A 25,214-nucleotide genomic window follows, 5' to 3' on the forward strand; every position below is an offset into this window, starting at 1 on the left:
AAGAGATAAATGGTGATGGTGAAGCATTTACTCACTTCCAAGGTCCCTCCTTCCTCACCATAACTATGTGAAAGCAGAGAGAGGAGGATGAGGATGCCAAGCTAGCCCAGTTTCATCTCCCTCTGTGGGAGTCAGCATCTGCAGTTTCTTTTTGCCGGCTAATAACACAAGCAGAAGTGCAAAAGGGTTTGAAAACATCTTACAAGAAGTTTGTAGATCACCAGGGCTGGTTTGTTTCTCCTGCAGGAGAGGGGCTGTCAGACTTTTTTTGGGATAGGGGCAGCTGAAAGCTCCTGCCTGCCATCCGGGTGTGAAGGGGAGCTCTCTTGACCTCTCTCCAACATTGTTCCTATTGACCCTGTTAAAGTGGGTTTAGTCCTAAAAAAACAAATCATGAGGTAATTGTTTCCCCACTCTGGTGGCCGTTGTTGTAGATGTTCTACCATTTTAAATAGGAATGGTTGCTTTGAGCTTTTTTAGGGGTTTTTTAGTGTAGCAAACAGAAGGGAAAACTAAAATCTGATTTACTGTGATCCTGGATGCGGGTCAGTTGTTCATGTCGAAAGGGTTATATGAAAACAGGTTGTGTGGAAGTTCTGAAAGTGGTCCAGATTGCTGCTTAGTAGTACTGCATTTTGCAGAGCCCTATTATTCAAACTCCTATTTCTAATGTTAGCGTTAATTCCCTTATAGCAGTATTATAAAGTTGCTTATTTCACAGTCCTTTTAAGTGTGGAAGCCTGGCTGTAAGCAGAGCAGGCAACTAATCAGCTCAGCAGCCGCTGCCGCTTGCCAGTGTCGGATGTTTGGTAAATGCTTGGAGTCAACCTTGAGAGTTTAAGGACATTGGCTTGTGTTTCCTTTGCTCTGTATTTCACTGCACTGTTAAAATCAGGAGTATTAAAACCCTGCTAAATTTAAAGAGAAGAGGGAATCTGTGAATGCCCACAAAAAACACAGCCCCTGGCCAGTGAGAGCTGGAGCTGGCTGAGGTGTGAGGGGGCTGGGGTTTGGGGGGGCTCTGCAGACATACCCCAGCAGCTGTTCTGTGGGTGTGAAGTGAGCCCCAAGGTACTTTATGACTTTGTCAGAGAAATGGAGAGGGAGTAAAAGAGCCTCCAAAGCAGCACTTTCAATAGCTCGAGGTGGTGAGGTTTTTTTCTCCTTTCAAATGGTTTTATTTCATTATATCTGACACCAGTCAAGGAGAGAGGAAGCTCTTTAACCCTAATGCAAATAAAACAGTAGTGCTTTGGAAAAAAAATCTGTATGCTTTATATCTCTATGCCGATGGTTGTGACAGATCAGAGAATTTAACAATAAAATTACCCATTAGTTGGAGTTTTTTTCTTAATCTCTTTAGCTGTAACTATCTGTTTGAAGCCTGATTTTTGCTTAGGAGGAGTAAAAAAATTACCTACAGGAAAAAAATCATCTGTCTGTCATGCTGTTTGTCTGTCTATATGTCTATCCCCTAAAGACTTGAAGATGTTGGTTTTTATTTCTATGCTGTTACTGAAAATCGATTGTGACATTTTCTGTTTAGGCTGCTAAAGGTTTTGGCAGATAGAACATGGATTTTGTCTTTTGATGGTGAATTCAATTCAGCATTTATTGTGAAGTCCTCATGTGTTTAAACGTGTGATGATAGACAACTAAACCTCCCAATATGCTAAACTCCACCAGGTCTCTTCTGTAGTTCTGCTGTGCAAAAAGACCTGGGACTTGTTTCATCTGTTTTTAATAAATGTGAGCCTCGCGCGCTGTTTATGTCAGAACTAAAGCCAACTTTGAGTTGAAGTTTGACGTGTAGAGTCTAACTTTTTAGCTCTTGCTGCTGAAGGCACCTACTCAGGGTGTTGTTACCCTTTAAAAAGGTGAGGGCCTTGTGCATCGCCTTGTCTGAACTGCATTGTGTGAGTGAAAACCAGTCTGCAAAAATGCTGGTCGTGTGAGAGGGCTCGTAGTTGGACCTGCGTGCTGGCCAAGGTGGATTTCCAGCATTTGGGAGCAGTTGTCTGTGGTTGGATCTGTCGTGCTGTTGCTAATGCTGGGGTGAGTCTGATGGCATCGTCTTCTGATTGCTGGGAAATGAGAGGAAGACGGAGCTGGGTTTGGTGGGCCAGGCATCGGCATCAGCCTGGCACCTCCGGCATCGTCTTGGAGAATGTGTTCAGGTGATATCTCCAGGAGAGCGCTTGGTGATCCCAAGCTCCCGAGCCTGTGCCCTGGGCTCCCTGGGAGCTGTAACACCCTGCAGGTGTGATTTTATGTCTGAACTAATGTGCACTAAACAGGGACAGCTGTTAATGGGGGCCTCAGAGGTGCCACAGGGAGCAGCGCATGGCAGGCGAGGGGGGGCTGTTCCAGTGTGGTTTTGCCAAACACACTTCTTGTGCTGCCAGGAGGGCTTGTGTGCCTGGAGCCCAGGGCATGACTGCAGGGACAGCACTCACTCAGTGACTTCTCCAGACTCCTTTGTCGAGAGATGAGAGAAATCTGCTCCCGGGCTCTCTGCATGGTGCTGCCATTTGGTAAACACCACATCAATCCTTTGCTGTCTCTGAAGTGTGTTTTTTCACTTTTAGCCTGTGAGATGGATGGGGAATTTGAATGTTGGGACTGCTGGCATGGCCATCAGAATTCAGTGGGTAGATGTAGAGGCAGTAAATAAGTTTGATATTGGATGGATGAACTTTTGCCAGTGCTGGCAATTGTTTTTAGCACCTTTGAGTGAAGTGGGTTCATAGTAGAAACATGAATTTTTTTATGAGGTTTATGCTGTTTTCTTATTCTTCTGTCAAGATTTTCTAGTAAAGCATTAATACTCAGAAGCCTAGAGGTAAAAAGAGCCTTAGAGGAGCTGCAGCTGTGGTTTCCCCATTGAGACTAGGCAAAATGTAACACTTTTGAACTTACAAATTCTTGCTCTAAGAATGACTGAAAGTTCATGTCAAAGGATCATAAATTGCTACCAAATTAATTTCCAAATATGAGTCTATCATGTATGTGTTTAAATCTGATTCAGTTCCTTTAAAGCAGTTTACTCTGAAAACGTTTATCCATAAAAACATGCACAGTAAAAAGTGTTTATGTTGCAATATAGCATTTAAATTGCATTTTAAAAAGCCCACCACAACAAAAAGCCCTCTTTAAATGGTTATTTATTTACTGTTACATTTTACTAACCAACTGAGGAAAGTAACCCAGAGATCTGTGATGTCATGCTAAAAACCCAAGTGGTAGGTTGCCAAGTATTGATGTTCTCACGATACTTTGTAGACACAAAAAACTAAGGCAAAGTGGAACGATGCTGTAGTGCTGATAAAAGAAATACACTGTATGGAGATTAAACAGCTGAAAGGCAGGCGTGTCTTACAAGTGAATCTGTGCAGACTGTTCTCTCCCTGGGGCCAAGCGCTTTTTAGGCATTTGCTGCATATTTTGACCAAGTACAGAATGTAGGAAATCTAAACTTTACACATTCAAAACTAAAGTTTGTTAAAAAAAAAGCAGGGGAGGATGTCACTGGTTTTTGTGTGTGTGTTTGTTTGTGGTTTTTTGTTTTGTTTGTTTGGTGGTTTGTTTTTGGTGTTTAATTTTTTTTTTTAATTAAGTGATTTTTTTCTTAAACCAATGCTTCAGAAATGCCTTTAGAGAGCAGAATGAGTCTGATAATGAAAAAGAGCATAAGCAACTTGCTCATTAGACTCAGTTAAAGCTAAGTTGATCATTGATACAAATTTGCATTATTTTCCCAGCGTGGCATTTGGTAACAACGTTTCCTGGGTGTGCTTTTGTTTCAGTTGACATTTGCTTGAATGGCCAAGCGAGTTGGCAAATTTTGTGCTGCTTGGTCTTTGAAGTTGTGACTTCGGCCCAAACAGCCTCCTCTTTGTGTGCGGCGGGGAGCCCCTTGGCTTTGGAGAGGGTGTGTGCGGCACAAAGCCTGGAAAGGGCCTGCACATACCGAGTCTCACAATGCTTCTTAGCACTTCACTTTAAGTAGCTCAGGTCTTACAGGAATGTCGGTTTCTTTGCTGTGAATTTTTAATGCAGGGGGTTAAAGTTCAAAATGAAATTAAAAAAATTAAGAAAAAAAAAAAAAGGGCAGAAGATTAACCTGAAAGTACCTTTTTTATTGATCTTCAAACGTAGGTTAGTACTTAGAAGGATTTGAACTACAGTGGGAATTTACTGTCTTCTCAGCTCAATACAATTATTTCACAACAGGGTTCGAATGCAAGCTCTGCTAAACACAAAGGAAGAAGTAAGGATTTACTTGAGATGGATTGTGTTTGTTCCATGTTTTAGTCATTGACACTGGAGTTGTATTAAAATCTATTATATATCCAGAATTGTCTGAAAACCTTGACAGAATACAGTGACAAAATATGAACGACAGGATAGTAAGGAGGACTATTATATAAATAAGGTGGTGTTTAAATATCTATTTATTGTAGTATTTGCACATTTCATGGTCAGTTGAACTCCTTTTTCTGTTCACAGCCCATGTCTTGGTAATTATGGTGGGAGTGTAGCTTGCACAGCATGTATGTGACTCCCTCTCAGATGGAGCAGCACAGTGCTGAAGGGCAACCCCAACCCTTCAGCATTTCTGTGCACACAAAGTTGAGGATGTGCATGAGCAGTTTCTGAATGGAGCTTTGTAGCTGCAGTAATTTTCTTTTTAATGCACCTTCCATAGCTACAGTGAATTGTTGGAAAGGCTGTTCTTCAGCAGCAGGAATCGCTTGCCTGGCTTTTACATTGGCCTTTCTCAGAAGCTGCATTTTTGTTGGCTCAAGAACTGTGCACCAGGGGCCACAATTTCTTGGAAGGGTTGAATAAAAAAACGAGGTGGAGTAAAGATTTTTAAAGAGATATTGTCACGTGGATTTTACTGTGTTTTGTTTTGACAAGGACTGACTGATCCCAATTACTGAAATTTCAGACATCTGAATGTTTTAAGATTAGGGTCAGCCTTCCACCCATCCAGGTGAGGGCTTGGTGCAAGGGAGACATTGGGAGCCATCTGGGTGGGCTGTAAGCCAAGGTCAGGGAAACATCTTCCCAGCTGAACTCAGTGGCTTTGTGTTGTCCCTCAGTTTTGCTGGCTGACCTGCTTGTGCAAGTGCCCTTTAGCTGGTTGCGAAAACTGCAGCAATTTCAAAGGGTGATAGTTAAGCAAAGGTCTCCTTAGGCTGACCTGGCTTGTTTTGACTGAGCCAGATTAGGGACTGGTGGCCCAAGCAGAGCTGCCCCCTGTTCACCAGCTGTGTGCAGCCGACTGTGGGCAGGTTTTGATCCAATTGATTCAGTTAAACCAGCATGAGAGGCTGTGACAGGCATCTCCCCTGCAGTTAGAGAGAGGTTTCTATGGGGTAATTTCCATCTGTTAACACTAGTATTAAGCTGTATTAAAGCAAAACAGTCAAATAAGTCTGCTTTACATGTAGGATCCCCTGCAAAGCTCACCTGACTTCATCACAGACATGCAGCGTGGAGCTTACACAGGTCATGGGAGAAGATGGAGAAGATGTCTGCTTCTAGCATCAGAAGTAGCGTTCTCCTTTCTAGAAAGCAGTTGCACATATTGTACACAGATTTTAAAATGGTAATTAGTATTGTTTTCCTTCATAACATTTCCATTTGGAATTTTCTTTCCATAAGAAATTGTGGCTGCATTCTTATACTCATCTCTTTATCTGTACCAAATGCATCGTGGAGGAGACAGGATTTGTATAACATGAAGGGCTTCTGTGACCCAGTTCAGCGGTTCATTGGTACATTACAGTGTGTGTGAGCAAGCACCCACAGTGTGTGGCAATGCATATTTTAGGCTTGTGTCATATTCAGTGGTAAACAGCCTTTTTCCCAGTGATTTGTACTGGTTTTGCACTTCATTATCCATGCATACTTATGCACAAGTAGAGACTGCCAGGCAAGCAGCTTCCAGGGTTGGAATAAAGCACAGCTCACTTTCTGGACCTTTCTTATGTCAACAGAGATTGGATCCAAAGATGTGAGAGAGCTGTATGAACATGAAGTTTTACAGTAACTTTGACTTGGAAGAATATTCTTCCCATGGAACATCCTGGTGGGTTTTTGGGATGGGATGTGGGGTTAACCTCATGTTAACTTTGAAAGAAGCTGTACAGATTAATGTATATGTTCACAGTGTATGCTGGCATCTGACCAGTTCATGCACTGGATTCAGGCTCGTCTTGCCTGATGCTGAAATGGTGCGGTTTTGTCTCTCTCTCTCGGGTTCCATATTCCTTTTGTACAGCATTTCCAGGTGAGGTGAGACCAGGTATCCCACAGTGTACTTGTAAGGAGCAGGGAGGCCGGATGCAGGCACACACGACATCTCAGCATCTCTGGCAGTGAAGGGAGGGAAGACCTGATGGACCGGTCCCGCTCCTTCATTAGGGAGCCCAGTTTACACAAGACAGAAAGTACTCAGGTGGTTACACAGCAATCACATGCCAGCCTGACTTCAGCCATCACCAGAGCATCGCTGTGGTTATTAGCCAACGATTTCCATAATGTGTGTCTCTACAAGCTGTAATTAAAGCCAAGCCTGCCCCTAGCTAATTACAAGCTTGCTTAGAAGTATAGTTTATATAAAGCTTTAAAAACTTTATATGGGGAAGATACACATCCAACAGACATAATAAGAATGACGCCTTATTTTCAAAGTGAAATTTATAGGCTTTGGTGTCTGTTTCTCCCTCCCTTTACAGTTTTCTACAGGCTGTTTTTTGCATTCTCATTCATAGTTTTTGCCAGAAATATTGCCCAAGTTTCACCAACATCAGGACAGTGATTTTTTTACTTTTCTTCAGAGTGTTTTTGTTTTGTTCTCACTGCTGAAAGAGTAAAACAGATGTTAAAAGGCCTTTGAGATTTATATTTGGAGAAGACTAATAAATAATACTTAGATCTCTCATAAGAAAGAAGATAAGGAGTTTTGAAAGCGGTGAAACCCTTTGTTGAACACATCACTACAAGGTCTACATAAATAATGATCCGTCTGTGGAGAGTTGCTGTGTGTCACTTAGTGCTGCACCTGCACATCTTCAGCTCGGTCTCTCAGGAATAAAGTGATGCTGGCAGTGTAACCCCCTGAGAGCCTGAAGCAGCAATGTGGGCAGGGCTCAGTGATGAGGCAGGTTGTGAATATGACACATGGCTGTAGGATAGGCTGGTGTGGATGTGGGTCTAACACAACCTGGTGGTTGTTGCAGCACCACGAGCCCAGCGCCGTGTCGGGCAAGGTCACTCTCTGGGATGACTCTGGGGTGACTCTGTGGCAAAGGCACAGCCAGATGGTGCTGACATGGTCACCATTACCCTTCCAAGGTATTCTCTTTGGATTTTCCTAATTACTTGCTATCTTCCATTCCCTGTTCTCAGATCATAGTGCAGCCTAGGGGCAGGGGGAGATGCACCACCACTTGCTTTCTCATAAATAAACAGTATCTTGAAAGGGAACACAGTGGAACCTGCAGCACTTGTGCACCTTTGGAACAAGGGAATGCTCGCATAGCCTCCATCACCACGGCTCTTTGGGGGAAAATAGTGGGGTGCTTAACCCAGTGTATGGCTGAGGAAAGTGTGAGATAGCTCCTACATCCATTCCCTGTCCTCGCTTCTCTCTAGCCATTTTTGAATTTGGTATTCAGTTTGATTATTCAGGTCAGATCAGATTTAGGTCAGTTGTGATGGATTTTTTCCAAATCCAGTTCCCTTGATTCCTACTGTAAACGCTTACCAGATGACACGATGTGAAGCTGGAACAGGCTCGAGCTGTGTGATGACCGAATAAAATCTCAGTGGGAACCACTTCCACGTTCCTGAGATTAGTTTCTCATGTAATAAATTCTGTATCCAAAATTGTATCAAATACTTCTCTGACAAGAGTGAGTTTTTTTTCCTAACGGACAAATCCCAGCAGAGCTATTTATAAGAAGCCTCTCTGTTGTGTTTGCACTCACATGCCTGTTACTCAGACCTACACTGAAGAACAAATATAAGTAAAAACTTCTCCGTGTCCTTGCCTGTGCTTTTGAACTGACCCTGTTTGGTCTAGTCTGAGATCCCTTAATACATTTCTTTTGCTGTTGTTCTGTTGGTAAGAGTTGCCATAGCAAACCACCATTAAAGGCCTCTCCCTGAAGGAATAATCTGGATTTATCTGGTGACACCTTTTCTCTGCAGACTGTTTCAACTACTTTGTTCTGCCTGATCCCCTCCTGGCTGGGAGGGGTGGGGAGGAGTGATCCAAGAGAGAGCCATGCTCATGCTCCATGCTAACACCTGCAAAACCTGTGTCACGGGGAGCAGCCGTGGTGGCGAGTGCCTGGGTGGTGCATGAGGGAGTCCTTTGAGCTGGGAGGAGGGGGCCAACCCATTTGTCAAACGCAAATCCAGGCATGGGCAAAGCTGCTTGAGTTGGGGTTTTTTTTTGAGTATTAAATTTAGAGCTGTGTTCTTTCACTGTTAGTTCTTAAAATGAAACCAGACACCATCCAGAAGTTCTTACTTAACCAACCTACAGCGTCTTCTCCTGCTGCAGCCTCTTTGTTCATTTCCTGACACAGTACAGGGAATCTTTGACACCAGACTTCCCTGACTTGTGTCCTGGCTCACGTATCGCTACGTGTAAATCTCTTCTGCATTAAGTCAGACAGATGAGACCTGTGCTTTCACTTTTGAACAGTCCTGGTGTACACGGGGCACAGGGGAGAGCAGGTTCTTCCTCATGTGTCTCCTCAGTGGCTGCAAAACCCACGTTAAATCATCGTTCTGCCATTCGGCTGCTTGATTAGATGTTCTGTGAATACCTCAAAATGTGTGATGTTTTAAAGCAAGATTTGCTATTTAAATAAGAGGTTTGCCATAATTGGCTGTTACAAATTACAAGCGAGAAGGAATGATTTATTGCTTATAATTAGAAATGAGTTACGAAGGGGAATGTTGGTAATCATAAAATAAAGCTTGGAATACATTGATTTCCAGATGGCTGCCAGTGAAATTGCTCTTTAATGTATAGTAGACCAGACACAAGGGGAAAAAAAGTCAGTCATCCATATTTATTCCTTGATGGATTACTTGTATGAATCTATCGTTACCTGAATTTTGAAATACTAGTTTTGCCTGCGTAAGTGGATGAGAGAAACTGAATTTGCATGATGGTATTTGCTGTTGGAGGGTGGTGGAAAAGGTCAGTTAGTATTTTGCATGAGTTTTGTCCTTGTAATGTCAATGGGGAAGGTCCAGTGATCGATCTGGTATCACCTTTGGGTACAACAAACTCAGTGAATTGTTCTCAGAGACTTCCAGGTTACTAAGGTGTTTTCTTTTTATCTTTTGCCTCATTTGAAGTTTTCATGAGGTTGAGATTGGTCAAAACACTTGTCCAAAACCAAGAGTCTGTAATCCTCCTTGCTTGAGTCTAGAAATATAGATTTACACCAGAAAAAAAAAACTGGCAGTGCTACTGCTGAGAACTTTTCAATAGCATAATCCTTCTGTTGAGATGATAATGTGTTCATTTAACTTTTAAACCTTTCATTTCTGTTACTATAGTTTCAAGCACGATTTAAAAATTATTTATATTTGCCTTATCTGCGAATAATGGTTCTTTCTGCTGTAACAGATGCATTCTGCACTGTTACCATTTGAAAGACGGCGCTACAGGATAGTGAAGACATATGGATTGTCACCACATGAGTTGTCTTACGCCCATGTTTTAAAAGTGACACAGCCATTAGACTTGCTTAACTGAGACCATTATGATTACTCATTTACCTTCATTAAAATGCCTCATAGCTTCCTTATTTTAAGTAGCTTTTCTCAGCAAGGTGCAGATTTGCCTTGCTGCCATCATTTCATCTGGAAAAATTTCCATGGTGAAAGGAACAGCATATTTTCAACTAATACTTTCCTGACCTGTGGAGAGATGAGCTCATCAGTATCTTTATTGACAAACCCAGGAAGAAGGTGTGTCAACCAGAAATATTAGATCAGTCAGCTTTTCTTGTCCTGGAGCAATTGTAATTTCCCATGGTCTGCAGCAATTTCCTTTAGAAGCAGATATGTGCAGAGATTGTTTGGGATCTGCTGCAGGAGCATAATTTTATTTGGTCCCAATAAGGTCGCCTTAGATGTCATTCTTTTCATTTTTGCTGTTGAAAATCCATCGGTTTAGTCAGTGGGAAAAACAGCAAGTTGCTATTTTACGGCATCTAATTGAGGAACAAGTGCTGCAGCTATGAAGAAAAATATTGCCTGCTCTGAGTTGGGTTATTGAAGACAGATGTCATGGCCTCTGCCCCTCTCTGAAAAGCCTGAAATAGGTGTTTAGCTCATGATACGTTAGCAAAGTTCCTGCTTTTCTAAAGCGTGTCGGTTGCTGACGTAGTTCTTCGCTGGTAAATATATCCTGTAGTGAATGATAGAGATTCTTACTTTTTGCCAGTTTCCTCCTGCAGGTTTCGGTCCCTCAGTGCTTAGGCCCAGGCGTTTGCTGGAAGAGGCCGATCTCATTAGCACTGAAGATGCTCTCAGCACTGCATTGTCTGATGCTGCACTGATGAAAGCAGAGCTTCTCTGATCCAGCATGAAAGAGGACTGAATGGGAATCAGAAGTGGGAACAATTTCTCATTTCAGTCTAGTTTTTGTTGTCACTTCAGCTTTGCTCTTTTCCTGCTTGAAATGACTCTTTCCGTAGTGTTGCTTGCTTGAAAACAGGACCAAAGCACTGACACTTGGCAGAGTTCACGCAGGCATGTTCGAGCAGAGTTAGCAGTAACTGGCTTAGCTGCCTGTTAAAGCCTAGAAGGGTTCAGACCCTGCCTGCTGTTCCATCAGACACATCTGAACAGCTGGCAGCACTGGGGTGAGCCATCTCCAAAGGGAGGTTGCTGTTTGGGAGCTGAGCTCATTGCAGTGTGGACGTGCCCTTCATCTGGAGTCTTTTTCCCACTGGTTGTGGTCTCTGCAATCCTGTCACCTGGGGGAGGGATTCAGGGAAATTCCTTGGGGCTTTTACAGTGCCGATGAGCTGCGAAAGGCTGGTCAGGCTGGCCTTTAGAAAGCCAAAATTACCTGCCTGCCTCATATTCAGGCACACACAGTGAGCATCAGAGATGTTTTGTCACTGCAGAGCACGATGTTGTGATGTTGTATTTGGAACTCCGAGGTGGCACAGTGCACTCTTACCCCCCAGCCCCTGTCCTCTTGGTGTCATGCTGCTGTTCACGGGTGTCACAGCTAGCCATGGCCTTGGCCATGTGCCTCTGCTTCCTCTGGAGCAGAGGGAATGGCTCTTGTGAGCACCTGGCCCTCAGCCAGAAGCAGACGTAGAAAACAGTGGGATCCACAGCTGGATGTGAAAACCTTGAAGTGCTCCAGAGCTGTGGTCATCATTGCAGTCTCTGTTTTGCCCTCTGGAAAAGAGCAGCGGTCCAAGTCCGGGAGGGTCACCCCTTTGTCCTGACCTAATGGCAGAACAGTGGGTTGTTGCTGTTGTGTTTCCAAGAAGAGCATTAAATCCTTGCACAGAGGTAATTCCCAGCTTCCCAGTAAGGATAACATTGACGATACCTAATTAAAGGGCACTCTTAGCCTGGGTAAACATTTATATTAATTTCCTTCTCACGCAGATGTCTGGTAAACTGACCTCCCGAGGCAGAACCATCTGGCCTCAGGTGGGAGGAGGATCTCAGCCTTGGTGGAGAACCTGAATGGTCTCTTGCCGAGTTGTTTCTCAATGGCTTTTTCTGTCACTGCACGTAAAAGGCCTGGTGTATGGATATGTAGGTTTCATGGGCAGTTGTCTTGGAAGACCTGCATAATTACACTGCAGGCTTGTGGCTGTGGGCTCTGTTCTATCTCTGCTTTCCATCTTGTATTCTGGGACCATCCGTGTATAAAATTAGTATGGGCGGTAAGCAGCAATAAGATGTTCCCTACTTGGATGGATTAAATTAAAATTCAGTAAGAAACAGAGCTGTGGTTGAGTTTCCAAATTACTTGCAGGATTGCACTGAGGAGATTGTTATGGTATTGTCAAACTTTTTGGTGGGCGAACAGCCTGATGCGAGAGAGGTGGGTTTATTACCTCACAGTGCTCTTTCTCCTTCATGTACTGTGCTGTCTAATCTTTTGTTATTAAATAATAAACAAAATAAAAACAGTTGTTTGTCACAGGCAGCTTGTTTTTCAGAGAATTTGCTCACTTTGAAAGTTCAGTCTGTGTGATCTGCAGCCCTGTCAGGAGCTATTATATTGAATCTTCTTTTAAATTGTTAAGCAGGAGGACAAACCCAGACGTTATCGTGCACATCTCGGCTGAGAGCGGAGCGGATTCGGCAGGGAGCAGCCTCTGATGCCTTGTACTGTGCCATTAGTTTTTGTTGCAAACATGTCAAGATAATCTGCTTCCAGTGTTATGTGTGTTGGCTGACATGAGCATTAGTAGATCTGCATAATTTTTGAAGTAGTTTGAAGTGTGGATATAACACTTGGGCTGTGTGAAATCTTTTTTATCCCCCTTTTGTGGACCACATTGCTGTTCAGAAAGTAGCTTGCTCTGCTGCTCCCTCCCACAAGGTACTGTATTAATTTACAAAGTTCATAAGCAAAGTGCCTCAAACTAGAAATCATCATAGTGAACGACTGACACACTTGGGAACACCAGGAGCCCCATTACTTACCAGTCACAACTTTACATTTTATATAGACACTGTTATCATTTCAGCATACATGGAATTGTATCTTAATGTAAGATACTATTATTTATGGAATTTGGGAGCCCTTAATTCAGTCTGGGCTTAAGTGGAGGTATCTTTCATGTGCATGTGTGTTCCTTTGTAGCCTTTTACAGATGAACTTGTATCATGCACAATAAAAGTTGGATAAGATACTTCACTTGCTTGATTTTCAAGGTGCTTTTTTGATAATTAATACACAAGCCTAACCCAGCCTCACAATCAGTTGTGCTCTTCCACGAAGACACTTTTTTCCCACTCTCTGAGGTGCAGCCAGACAGCAGAAGGAGTCCATATCTGTAGCCATGGCAGCCAGTAATTTATTGCTCCATATGGCTGGTGTGGCAGCAGCTGCTCTGGTTTAAGGAGGTCAGGACATCAAGGCTTTTAAGAAACAAAACAACACCCCAAGTATAAAACCTTCCTAAATGGTTTTGTACAGTAATAGTAGGGCTCTCCGTAGACATAAGGAGAGCCAAGGGAGTTATATATTTAGAACTTTTGTAACTATAATTGGAAATGAAAGCCATTATTTCAGTGGGGAAATGAGGTTTTGTCTCTGTTTTGAGATGGCTTTGCCTTTTCCCCGTTGCCATAGCTAATGTTTGTAGGCAGCAGATAGTGTGGAGGTGCAGTGAGCCTGTTCCACCTGCGTGGGGAGTGACCCCTTTGGATCTGCACTGCAGGAGGTGCTGACCATCCACAGCGGGAGCAGGATCCTCCCCTCTGCTTGGGGATGCATTTTGTACTGCACTGAGAGAAAAACTCTATTGCCCAAGTCAGACAGCAGTGCTGTGTTTGTAGTAATGAAGTGAAGATGTACAGGTTGTGAGCAGCTCTCTTGGAACAGAAATAACAGCTTTAATTTCAGTTTGGGTATGAGAGCCCCTCACTGCTGAGAAATGGTACAGAAGGGCTCTTGGATTTAGCACTAAAGTTTTTGCAAATAGGCTTTTCATAAGCGTGAATCTTTTCTTTTTCATTAGGGGACCATTTTAATTAAAATGAAACTGGAATGTTTACTCTTTGCTTCCTATAGCTGTGATTGTTTTCTTCACTGTGTGAGCACATGTATAATTTGCTCTAAAAGAAATGTCAGCAGTTTCTGATTACCTTGTGAGTCTTACTCAACAGCTTGATTTTAATTGGGGGGAGGATATATTTTCAGGGTGCTGTAGGGAGGTCTGATGTCTTTGGGTAGCAGGAGAGAATAGGTGCTGTCTTTGGTGCAATGTTAATTGCAGTAATCACAACTACTGATTTAAAATAAAAGTACTTCATTTCTTACCCCTGTTAGATTTTTCTCAGTTATGTCAATGAAATACAACCTGTTTGGTAATTAGAATCCTTCAGCTATTTAACCTTTTGGCTTTGCTGCATCCATATGTTTGTAAGCATCTAAATGGGGTGATTTTTGGAAAGCAGTGGTTGAAAGTAGTTAGGTAGTCTCAAATTTCTGAAATTAGGGAATAAATTTTTTATGATGAGAGTGGTGAAACACTGGCACAGATTACCCGGAGAGGTGGTGGATGCCCCATCCCTGGAAACATTCAAGGCCAGATTGGATGCGACTCTAAGCAACCTGATCTATTTGAAAATGTCCCTGCTCTTTGCAGAGGGTTGGACTAGATGCCCTTTAAAGGTGAACACTCTACAGTTCAGGTTGGATGAAGGAAAGAGAAGGCAGGCAAGTAGGGAGGAGTACATCCATGCCCTCAAAAACATTCTCTCTAAACTCAGAAGTCCACCAGGATTTTTTATAGGTATTTATGTGGGTCAAGAGCATCTTTTTCTTGACATTTTTTATGATTATGATACATGACAAGAAGTATCTGTAACAGAATAGTATGTTCTGGATTCTTTAGTGGCACAGCTCCTGAAGCATTCCTTTGGCACCTTGAACTGGTTGAGTTGCTGAAATGCCTTTCTGGTCCTGCAAAGTGTTTCAAAGATGACCAGCTTTTGAACCTTTCTGTAGCTTAGCCAATATCTTGTGTCTTAATATTGTCTTCTCCATCAGAGATAATGATCTGAGTCTCCCCTGCTCATTCTCTGGGGTTTTGTTTCCTCCTGCTGATTATTTGAAAATAAATAAATAAGTAGGAAAACAACTGGTTTCTGTGTGTTAACAAGGAGGAATGACTAAGAGAAAAATGAGAGGAAAGTACTGCTTATCATAAAAGACTGTATCTCCGGAGACGTAAATTGGTATTCATTAAGTTGTTTGCCTAGACTTAGTTAAAAGACGTGCTTGAGGAGCTGTCTGAGCAGTGTTTCAGTAGAAAGCAAGTCATCCTCTTCGTGACTAGATACATCTAGATGAGGAGGAGAGACCAGAAAGTAACACTAAATGATGGATTGAGAACAGCCTTCGTGGCACTAGGGAGACAACAGACTATGAAATGTTTTTCAGGAGTAATAATATTTGAGACTTAGCTGTAAAGGAACACTGATCTATCTTTTCTTCCCAAATATGCAGGTCTTTTTCATATCTGATGCAGAATTTTAAAAAATATTTGTTTTCAATTTCTGTCATTTTCCATTCAAGGTATGCAGGGTCTCCTTGGTTTTGATGATTTCTGTGGCTGGAGGTTAAAATTTCACCTGTGGTGATTATGATATCCTCCATGTATATCTTACTGGTGTCCCCTCTGTATCATCAGCTACGGGGAAGCAGTTTCAGAGCAGTGCTGGGTAATCAGAGTGTGGCTCAGTTTTGCCACGTCTTTGTTCTTCCAAAAAAAATCAGTTTTCTTTTGACTTTTTAACAAGTGACAAACCCACCTTTTTCAAAGACCTTGGGGATGGGCTGGGGCTGCAGTTTGAGATGAGGTTTCTCTGCTGTGCTTGTTGACTGTCATCTTTTCTTATTATCTTGAACTGGGGCAGACACTGCCAAGGGAATGTGTGTATTAATTATTGTGGAGTCTGAGGCTCTCTGCTCTTTATCTTAGATCATTAAAAAAGTAATTGTGCAACATAACACTAGCAAAGTGCTTTCACTGTTTGGAGAGTGAATACTCTGTGTCAAACTCTTGAACATGGTACAGCTTTTCTGATGTTCACTGTTTTTTTCTTTCATTCTTTTCAGATTAAGACCCTTGATTTCAACCCAGCTTGCTAAAAAGGCTGCCACTGAAGAGGTATGTAAAGTCCAGCACTTCTCCCAGTGCAACAGGTTGGGTTTGGAAATTCGCATAAGCCGTTCTCAACCTGGCTCTGGTTATGTGGCAAAAAAACTTAAGAGTCTTGTCTCTCTGATCAGACCAGGATTTGGTCACTGTGAACACTGCAAAGCTGAGGTTGCCTGTTTTCTCACCCAGATTTGCTCTTACTTGTTCATCAGTAGCGTTAGCACAGCCTCATAATGCTTGGTTAGACAGCAAAAAAAGGGAAGACTCCCTGCAAGACTCTAAAAAGGTCCGTATCGAATAAACAGGCAGGAGGAGTAGGAGAGGGCAGAGCTCGTGTCTGTTTCTCAGCACTTTGAGTCCCCACAGAGAAGGAGGATGACACAGAATGCCACTTCTGTGCAGCCAGACCTGACCCTAGGGGAGGGCTGGGCTTCTGTGGGAGACCAGTGAGAAAAGACAGCTTACCCTCTACAGCATGGCTTACTCTTTGCTTTGTTTGTTTGCTTGTTTGTTTATTTTGAAAATGTAATAGTGCCACAGGAAAGTCCGTACTAGTAACTGCCCACCCCCAGAAGCCTTCCTTGGGTGGCCTTGTGCACCTGCATTTTCTCCTGAAGGGATTGTAATTATTATTGGATTGTGACACTAGATAACAACAGTAGCTGCTTTCTTTCATTATTATTTTCACCCTGCACAGAGTATTCTTAGGCATTTTGTGTACAGTAAACTGTCTATTGTATGTCTAAATATTCAGAATACCAAATGTATATTTGTCCCCCTTCTTTTCCCCCCTGAACATGTGACACTGACACCCTTTTGAAAGTGATCCGGTTCCCTTGAGTAGTTTAACGTATTTAACAATTGCCCACCCATACATAAAGCTAAGTGCCAAACTCCAGTCCAGGATGTCTGGAAGTGAATTCAGGAAGTTCTATTTAAAGGTGTTGTTTGACTACCTTATTTTTAAAATGACTGAAACCCATTGATTTTCAGAAACAGTTTGATATCCTGCCTAGGGAAATACATTTTCACTTCTTATTCTATGCTCATTAGAAAACTCTGCACATTTTTAGAAGTACAGCAGTCTGGAAGTGGACATGATAATTAGAAGAAGGTCACATTTTAATTAGCATGGTGCAGTTTTAAAAAATAATGACTCAATTGTATCTCCTTTATATTCACCCACTTTTTCAGAGCAGATGGATACTTTTAAGCATATAAATTGATGTATATTATGATGCTGATTTGTCTCAAACTGTTGTGTCTATTTCTACTTATACTGAGGTGGACTCCAGAGGCAGATCACTCCAGAGGCAAAGGCAGTGATAGGAAATATAAACTGGAGGGAAGTTCCTATAAATAAAATGATTAATTTGTGCATTAAAAAATCATGAAAACCTGTCTTTGACTGATCCAAATATCTAAATACTTGATTTTCTATTAAAATTAATGGGTATCTTTTGCCCTATTAATGAGCTATTGGAGCAAACCCTTAGGTGACTTTGAAAAACTCAGGCAGATTCTTTAAGTTGACTGTCATGGTATATGACAAGTTCAGGAACAGCTTTGATGTTTGAATAATTAGACTATCAACTTTCTGGTACAGGGATTTTCTCTTATGGTGTGTCTCTGAAGTGCCTGGAGTTACAGGGATTCTGGGAGTTACTGCATCCCAAGTAAATATATTTATAAATAAATAAATAAATACAAATAAATTATAGCGCTGAATCAGAACTTGCTGCCAATGGAACTGAAGAAGATGCAGCAGTACTTAGTTGTGTACTGTAATTTAGAACTTAAAGCACTGTAGGACTTTTCTCATGGTAGGGACCAGACAAGTTGAGGTTTTCTGGTCTCCTTTGGACCGTTCACTTTTAGAAGCACCTCACCACTGTCCTTCCCAAGGAAGTGGTCCCCATCTTTTCTGTCTTTCCTAGTAGGGGAGATGACTCTCAGTGCTGGTAACTGCTGACTAGTGACAGGTACTGTTAATATTCCCTTCTCAAAATTCGTAATGTGACAAAGCAGTGTTAATGATTAATCTTTAATATTCTTCAAGTCACCACTAATGGGCTGGGGTTTTTTGCCACAGGCTCTAGTGTAACAAAACCCAAATAGTCCAAGTACAGAATGGAAGTGAAAAGTACCCTGTTATAGAGCTGGTGGAGATAAAGCTCCTGTGATGTTTCTTTCCTGGATGAGAGAAGGAGGTGGAGCCCTAAACCGAGCACACCAGGAAAGTGAGAGCTCCAGAAAGACCAGAGCCCGGGCGGTGCTGGGGCAGGCCATGTTGCTGGTTCCTGCCCCATTCGCAGATCTCTCCTTAGTGAACCAAAGACAATATTACCTTCTCTAAATTCCCCTCTGTCCCCTTGTGGGGTTGCCCTTTCTGTCCCTCCGTGCTGTGTCCTGCCTCACCTTGGAGCAGCTGGGTTGGTGCATGTACAGAACAGGTCCCGTCAATGATCGATCCCCAAATTATTGTTTGGAGATCATTATTCTGATGAATTTCATAGGTAATGTTACAAGTGCCAGCCTGTATTATCAACTGAGTGCTCTGCCATCACATTAAGTGCTGTCTACAGAGTGCTATTTGTTCCACAGCTCATTGCACCACCAAATAAATCCAACCAGAGCTGTCAAAACTAATACATGTTGGGTTTTTTTCCGATTTGAAGGGTACATTTTTGCTATCATTAAATTGTCAATAACGTTGTTATTGTGTAATAGGCCTGATGTGAGTCGAGCACGCTGAGGAAGAGGTTGTAAGTTTTCCCACAGAGCTCTACTGAGGAGCCCTCATTCCCAAATTTTGCCCTCCCTTGTGTTTGCAAGAGGATCCTTGTTCTGCTGTTACTGTTGCTGGATGTTTCAGTTGCCTGGGTCTGACCTGTGTAAAAACTGGGTGGTTTTGCCTGACTTTTGTTCAGACTTTCATTAGAACAGCTGAACCTCTAGCGCTAGACAAAGGCTTCCATCTCTCCCGTCTCTGTCATTTGGAAGCTGCTGAAGTTTTGTACAAATATTGGAGGAAAGGAAGGGCTGCTCTATTGCCTTCTCTTTTTTTTTGCAGGTGACCTTTCCAACTGCACAGGCAGAAGCCCCTGCTGCAGAAAAACCAGCAACTGTGCTCGTGGAGAGTGGCCCAGTAGCTTACAACCCTGATGAAGAGGTGGAGGAGGAAGAGGTAGAAGAAGATGAAGATCACTGCATGAGCGCCTTGCAGTTAATGGGAGGAAATGGTGAGCTGGGGTGCTGCCTAAGTTACCATCTCCCGGTGCTGTGGGCTTTGTTCTTGCAGGGCTGAGGACAGACAGGGGTCCCCTGATTGTCCCTATCCTGGGGCTTCTGCTGCCTTTTCAGCATTGCTCATTCCTGTGGGAAAGCCTGGAATTAGCCTTGTCCAAAACCTGACCTTCTTAGAGACTCCTGAGAAAACTTTGCATCTTGAGCGCCAGGCTAAGAGGGCTTCTCAGGAACAAACTGAAGTTATGTGTTTTTCAGAATTAGGCTTATTAGTGTGGATCTGAGAAGTTATGGGGTCAGTAACCCCTCTGTTGGCAGTGTCAGGGGCTCATTCCCCCCTGAGCTGAGCCACCCTGTCCCTGCTGCCTCCTGATGTCCAGATTGTCCATGAGCTCTGGGGACATGTCTGTCTAACTCAAATCCAGCTCAAATCGTCACACTCCATTCCTGGGAAAGTCTTAGGAGGAAGGAGTTGTTCACCAAGTGCAGGAACGGCATTGGTTGCACACAGTGTGCTGTGTGGTACACAGATGTGTGCTAATTTCTTTGGGTTACCCAGCAAAGCCTCTCAGTTAATTAGATTTCTTTGCTGGCAGGAAAAGGCAGTATCCTCTCCGCTGTGGTTTTTCCTAGCTGGACACATCCATATTTATCCTTTATTAAAAGCTTCCCCTTAGAAGTTAAGCTTTGAAAATACACAAAATTATTTTTAAAATGAGAGCTGCTAATTATGGGTTGTGAAGGCTCAAGATAGGAATAAGTTTCCTACTGAAATGTTATTTACTGCAGAAATCTTCCCAGCACTACTCAGTCAGCTTCATGGACAATATGTGTACACTTCACAAAAGTGTCTGTTGCTTTTAAATTGATTTCTCCACTGGAAAATAATTGCTGAACTGTAGGAAAAACAGTTTGTTGCCTGCATTTATTATTAGAATAATGTTCCCAAGAAAAGGCACCCATGTGGGGGAGGGTGGGTCTATGTTTATTAATAAACCCCCCACAAAAATAGAATAAAGGTCACTGAGCTTTTTTTCTTTGTAAATGTTACTATTTTTAAACCATTCTGAGAACATTCCACTACTCCCTGTCTGGTCTGGACTAAACAGCTAAAAAATTGGAGTTAAAAAATAAAAAGGAAAAGAGTGTTCCCAGAATTTGAATGCAGGTGTGCAGAGCTACTCAGCACCACAAGTAACTCTTTCCAAATTGCTTTCTCTGTGAATTTTAGACATGTCTGCCTGGTATAACAGCACAAAATGCAGATGGTAAAGCTTCACCCATTCTACACAAATTATTATAGATTACATTTAATTTTGCTTCCAAGCATCTGCTTGACTCTGGGTGAGATGTTGCCCTGTATTGAATTCGGAATGTGAAGGTTAACTTTCCTCAGTGCTCATATGTGGCAGTTATCCATGAGTTTGACTACACAACAGAAAACACCTGGTTTGCTGTGTTCAGAGGCACACAGAAGAGAAACCTGTGCCTTAGAAACACACAGACCTGCCTTCTGACACACAATGCACAGTCTTTGCACTCAGCATTGTTTAAGAAAACAAAACCGGGTAAAAAAAATCTGGGCAAATTTTTAAGTTGTTTCTCTAGAATTAAGTAGATAAGGGAGATCCAAGTCAGATGCATTGGTCAGGATTCGTTCCAGGACTCCTTTGATGTTGATGGGAACTCTGAGCTATCTCTGAACCCTTGCAGTTTCAGTTTATAAATCCATGAATAGTATAAATGAACCAGCTTTTTGTTTGGTGCCTGTGTCTAGTGAAAAACGTGCCTATTTGTAATGTATGCTGCTGCTCATCAACCACTGTGTGCCAGGTTACTTCTCCCAATCAGTCTTGATCATTTTATCATCTGAATTAAACCAAGTATTTCACGTATCCATGTGGCAAGTATTCCTAAATGAAGGTCCAGTGACATGTGAGAAGAGATGTTTACTGATAAACAATAAAACAATTTTATTTCATTGAGGAAAGTACATGCAAGAACTTTTTATTTAGCCCTAGGAAAATAGATGAGTTTTAAAATGCTTGCTTAAGGTAAAACTTGCCATCTAGTTACAAAGAAGGAAAACAACCTTAAAGAAGCAATACTTTCATTGTGTCTTCCATCAACCTGGAAAATTTGCGTGTTTATATGCCTTTGTCTTTGTGTGTTTCAGATTATGGCTGTGATATGGAGGAGGAGGATGGCTATTAGCTCCATTTACTTCTAAGGGACATGGACCATGTCCTGTTCTCAGCAAATCTTCAGTCTTCAAGCTGTGTGAATAGTGAAAGAAGCTGTCTGTGGTCAGCAAATGTAATCGAACAATCCTTACTTTTGTAAATGCGAATTTGAGGTTGGCATTGACTGGTCAGTTTGCACTGACCCATAACCCAGCAATAACCAGTTTGGGTTTGTACTTGAATTTATCTTTATTTTGGTGGATCATAGTTGGAAGATGAAAATTAACGAGAGTAATGTTTCCAGAGAACAAAAGAGAAGAGACAAAACAGACTGTGTATAAAGCCTGTGTGCTGAAAGCAACACATCTCTTATTTATGTGGGTGTTTTAGGCATGCTGCTCGAAGCGAGCAGTTGAAGGACAGAGAGGAGGACAGGTAAAAACAAGAAGCCTGCCTGTTGACTGAGTACAGTAGCATTGCTTGCCTCATAATGCTACAACCAACAGAAAGAAATGTTTCCAACCTGTATTGTGGACGTGACCCTGTTACTGTATACAGCCTGCTCACCCAACCCTATCAAAAATTAATGACAAGTTATATATTTGCAGAGCAGTATTGGTTTCTCTGAAAGAGAGCAAATACTTCTTTATATTAATCAATTCATAGATTTCTTGGAAGATATGACAATAGATGGCAATGTTGGCAGAGAAGAAGCATCTGCTGCTGCGAGTCCAGTGCAGTTTATGTGGAAGGAGGCGAAAGACCTGGGTGAGGCAAGAAGAGTAGTGAGCAAGCAGGAGACAGTGCCGTGCTCATGTGCTGTTTCTGGGCATCCCTAGGGGCAGCCAGGTCTTCTTGAGGATGGTATTGCTGCAGGAGAGTCACTCTGGCCATCTCTGTGGAGCTGCTCTTGCCTGACTGAGTTAGAGTGAAGGTCTGCTCCCAAGAGCTGCCTGTCTTAGAACCATTTGAAAGAAAGAGAAAGCCGAGCTTTTTAATAAATAAGCTAGCATCTGTTTTGACTGAATTTAATTTAATGTAATTTGCTTAACATTCTGTGGGTAAATTAAAGGTCACTGTGCAGCAGTCTGACTTTCATGGCTCAAATCCCACCCTTGAACAGTCGTTGCTATGTGAATAAAGCTGGAGCTGCAGCCCTGCGTGCCCCGAAATGTCAGCAGGCAGGGCCTTCTCCTGTGGATAGATCAGTTCTCGCAATGCCATGAGAGCAGGGATTGAGGGTGGAGCCCCTATGGCCAGATCCTACCCTGGTGCCTCTGACCTGCCTTCCCCCTGGCACTGCTGGGTGGGAAGTCCGAGGCTCTCGGCTCCGTGGGAAATGCAGTGCGCCCTGGATCACGCTCTTGACGACTGCAGCTGCAGGGCCTGAGTAGTTTTCCTCTCTCTCCCTTATCTAGTGACAATCATGAAAACTGCAGCGCTGCAGGCTTGTCTTAAACACTAGAGAAAAGTGTTTTTTTATCATGCCAGCATGGTTTCTGTTCAGCTGTGTCTCCTGGTCAGCTTATCCTTCCTACCCTTTTTGAGAAGTACTCGTCACTAGAGCACCATCCATCTTCCTCCTATGGAGGGTGGATCATGACAGGAATAGAAGCTGCCTCAGGAAGCTCTCCAGCTACTTCCAGACAGGATGATGATGGTGCTCATACCTGTGGTCATCACCAAAGAGAGGAAGGACCACACATTCTTCCATAGTTCCATACTTCTCTCCCTCTTGGTAGCATGCTTAAGATGGATCATGTAAGTTGAGCAAGAGCAAGTGCTTTTTTTAGGAGCAGACTTCGTATTATTTGGCTGGTAAATGTAGTTTGTTGGGTCGACTGTATCTATGAGGAATTTTTGAGCCCTGTATGGGAGTATTTCTGCAATGAATTCTTAAAAACGGAGCTTGGTAACAAAAATGATGTTGTGAGGCTACTGGGAAGAAGAACTCTTCTGAACCAGATGCCAGTTACTTAGTTTGCAGCACTTCAGTGGAAAGAAGAGATTCCATATAATTTTAAGGAGAAAAGGTGGTATTTTCACCAAAAAGCAATGGATTTTTTTTCTGATACTTTATAAATACTGCACAGAAACTGATATTGGGGAGATAAACCTTTCTACCTCTCTTTTATCTACACCATAAAATAAAAATCATGCTATAAGCAGACAGTTTTTTAAAAAGTTCTTTTTTTTATCGAAGTTCATTCTCTGCAGGTCTTTGAGACCGTTGAGTTTGATCATTTGGATTTCAATTAATATACCATAGCACTGCTACAAATACCCATACTCTCAGTATATTCTCGAGGCTTGGGTTTTATTCCAAGGTACACAGTATTCTCTATGCAGGAAATAAACATGCATAAATAAACATGTGTATGACTCATGTAGGTCGAGTGCTTTTCTCAAATGCAAGATGTTGGCTCTTAAAGAAACCGCTGATTTCTTTGTTGCTAAGGGTCTTCCCTCCAGTCTTCTGGTTTGTTCCCCCAACGGATACTAAACCTGCTGCCAGTGTAGTGATGTTATGTGAGAGCTGAGAGTCCACCCAAATAACTGCTGCTAGTAAATTTGAATTCCAGTAGTACATTGTGTTTCTGAGAACATTGTTTTGTGCACTGCAAGGAGAGGGTTGCAGTTTTTAAATGCTCTCGCATGATTTGATTAGGAAAGGCTATCAGGTAGTCTGCTGGAAGGGCAGGGAAAAAAAAAAAGACCTACAATTTCATAGCATCTCAGTATTGCTGGTGAAGTTAATGGCAGGGTTTCTGTACAGGATTCCTAAAGAAAGGATATTGGATAGGAAGACTTCACTCTGAGCTTCTTAAGCTGTAGTGGTTATGTACATTTTTAATTTATTGGTGACTTACCGGGATTTTTATAATGTTCATTCCTTCTTGATTTAACTAAGCTCAGGAAATGTAAACAGATTAGAACATGCTAGTTTCTGTTTTTATAGCTAGTCATTAAAATGTAAAAAGATTAACACTGCATTAACTCTGTTTACTACTGTTGATGTATCTGGACAATTTTTTTGTGTATAAGTAAGCCTGAATTCACTTGGAGTAATTTGGACCCTGCTTTTCTCAGGATTCTGATTATAATGTAAAGAGCTTATAAGGCTTCAGCATTTGTTGTTCTTAGATCATCTTATTTGAACCCACACAAGCCGTGTATCATCGGGTTTGTTGCATAAAGCATGTCTCCTCCTGCAAGTCACTGTGCTTGACAGGCAAAACCCTCCAGCTGTTGCATCCAGCTTGTCAGCCACGCAGCCTTTTAACACTCTTGTATTGTGGGAGTAAAAACTGAAATAAGGAAAATAATGGGCTTTTTCACTGTGGTGAGTGCATTTTCAGTGTCTTAATCGTCTGTGACATTTCTTAAAAATCACTGTGTTCAGTACAGCAACTTTTAAATGGTGCCAGACAGCCTTGTCTTGAGGGTTAAACATGTTCGTCAAAAAAAGTTCTTGCCGTCCTCGTGACTTGTTTGTGTTCTTTTGGATTGCTTTGAAAACTCCAATTGCAGATGTGTACAGTTAGCACAGAGTTTGCCTAATAAATGTTCTGTTTCTTATTCTTGTGTTGAATCCTTGTATTTGGTTCAGTTAGTGCCAAGGAAGTGAAACCTGTTTGATGTAAGCATTTGTACCGTCCTTACTCAACCACATGAGCCATGTTAATCTTTTTTACTGTAATATATTTACTGTAAATAAAGAGTAAAATCCTTACATAGCCCATCTATTATGGTGCTGTCCTGCTAATTTTTGATTTTTCTGTCTTCATTCTTATGAACGTTCAGTTTTGATTGCTGCGTGATTGGTTGATAGTGGCCAAAATTTGTGATTCAGAGCTTTCTTTCGTTT

General features: G+C 42.2%; 1 protein-coding gene across 1 annotated transcript in view; it reads left to right on the plus strand.

Moving 5' to 3' along the window:
• Positions 1 to 25,080, plus strand: part of BRF1 (BRF1 RNA polymerase III transcription initiation factor subunit) — a 178,828-nt gene extending 153,748 nt beyond the window's left edge. The window contains exons 16-18 of the mRNA XM_027895346.1: positions 15,875 to 15,926; positions 18,991 to 19,159; positions 21,340 to 25,080. Coding sequence (XP_027751147.1) covers positions 15,875 to 15,926; positions 18,991 to 19,159; positions 21,340 to 21,377 — 259 coding nt within the window. The 3' untranslated portion in view covers positions 21,378 to 25,080. The remainder of the gene's footprint in view (positions 1 to 15,874; positions 15,927 to 18,990; positions 19,160 to 21,339) is intronic.
• The last annotated feature ends 134 nt before the right edge of the window (positions 25,081 to 25,214 follow it).

This window comes from Empidonax traillii, unplaced genomic scaffold (genome assembly GCF_003031625.1).
Source record: "Empidonax traillii isolate 1590-97213 ecotype Southwest subspecies unplaced genomic scaffold, ASM303162v1 scaffold457:size789790, whole genome shotgun sequence".
Taxonomy (NCBI): Eukaryota; Metazoa; Chordata; class Aves; order Passeriformes; family Tyrannidae; genus Empidonax; species Empidonax traillii.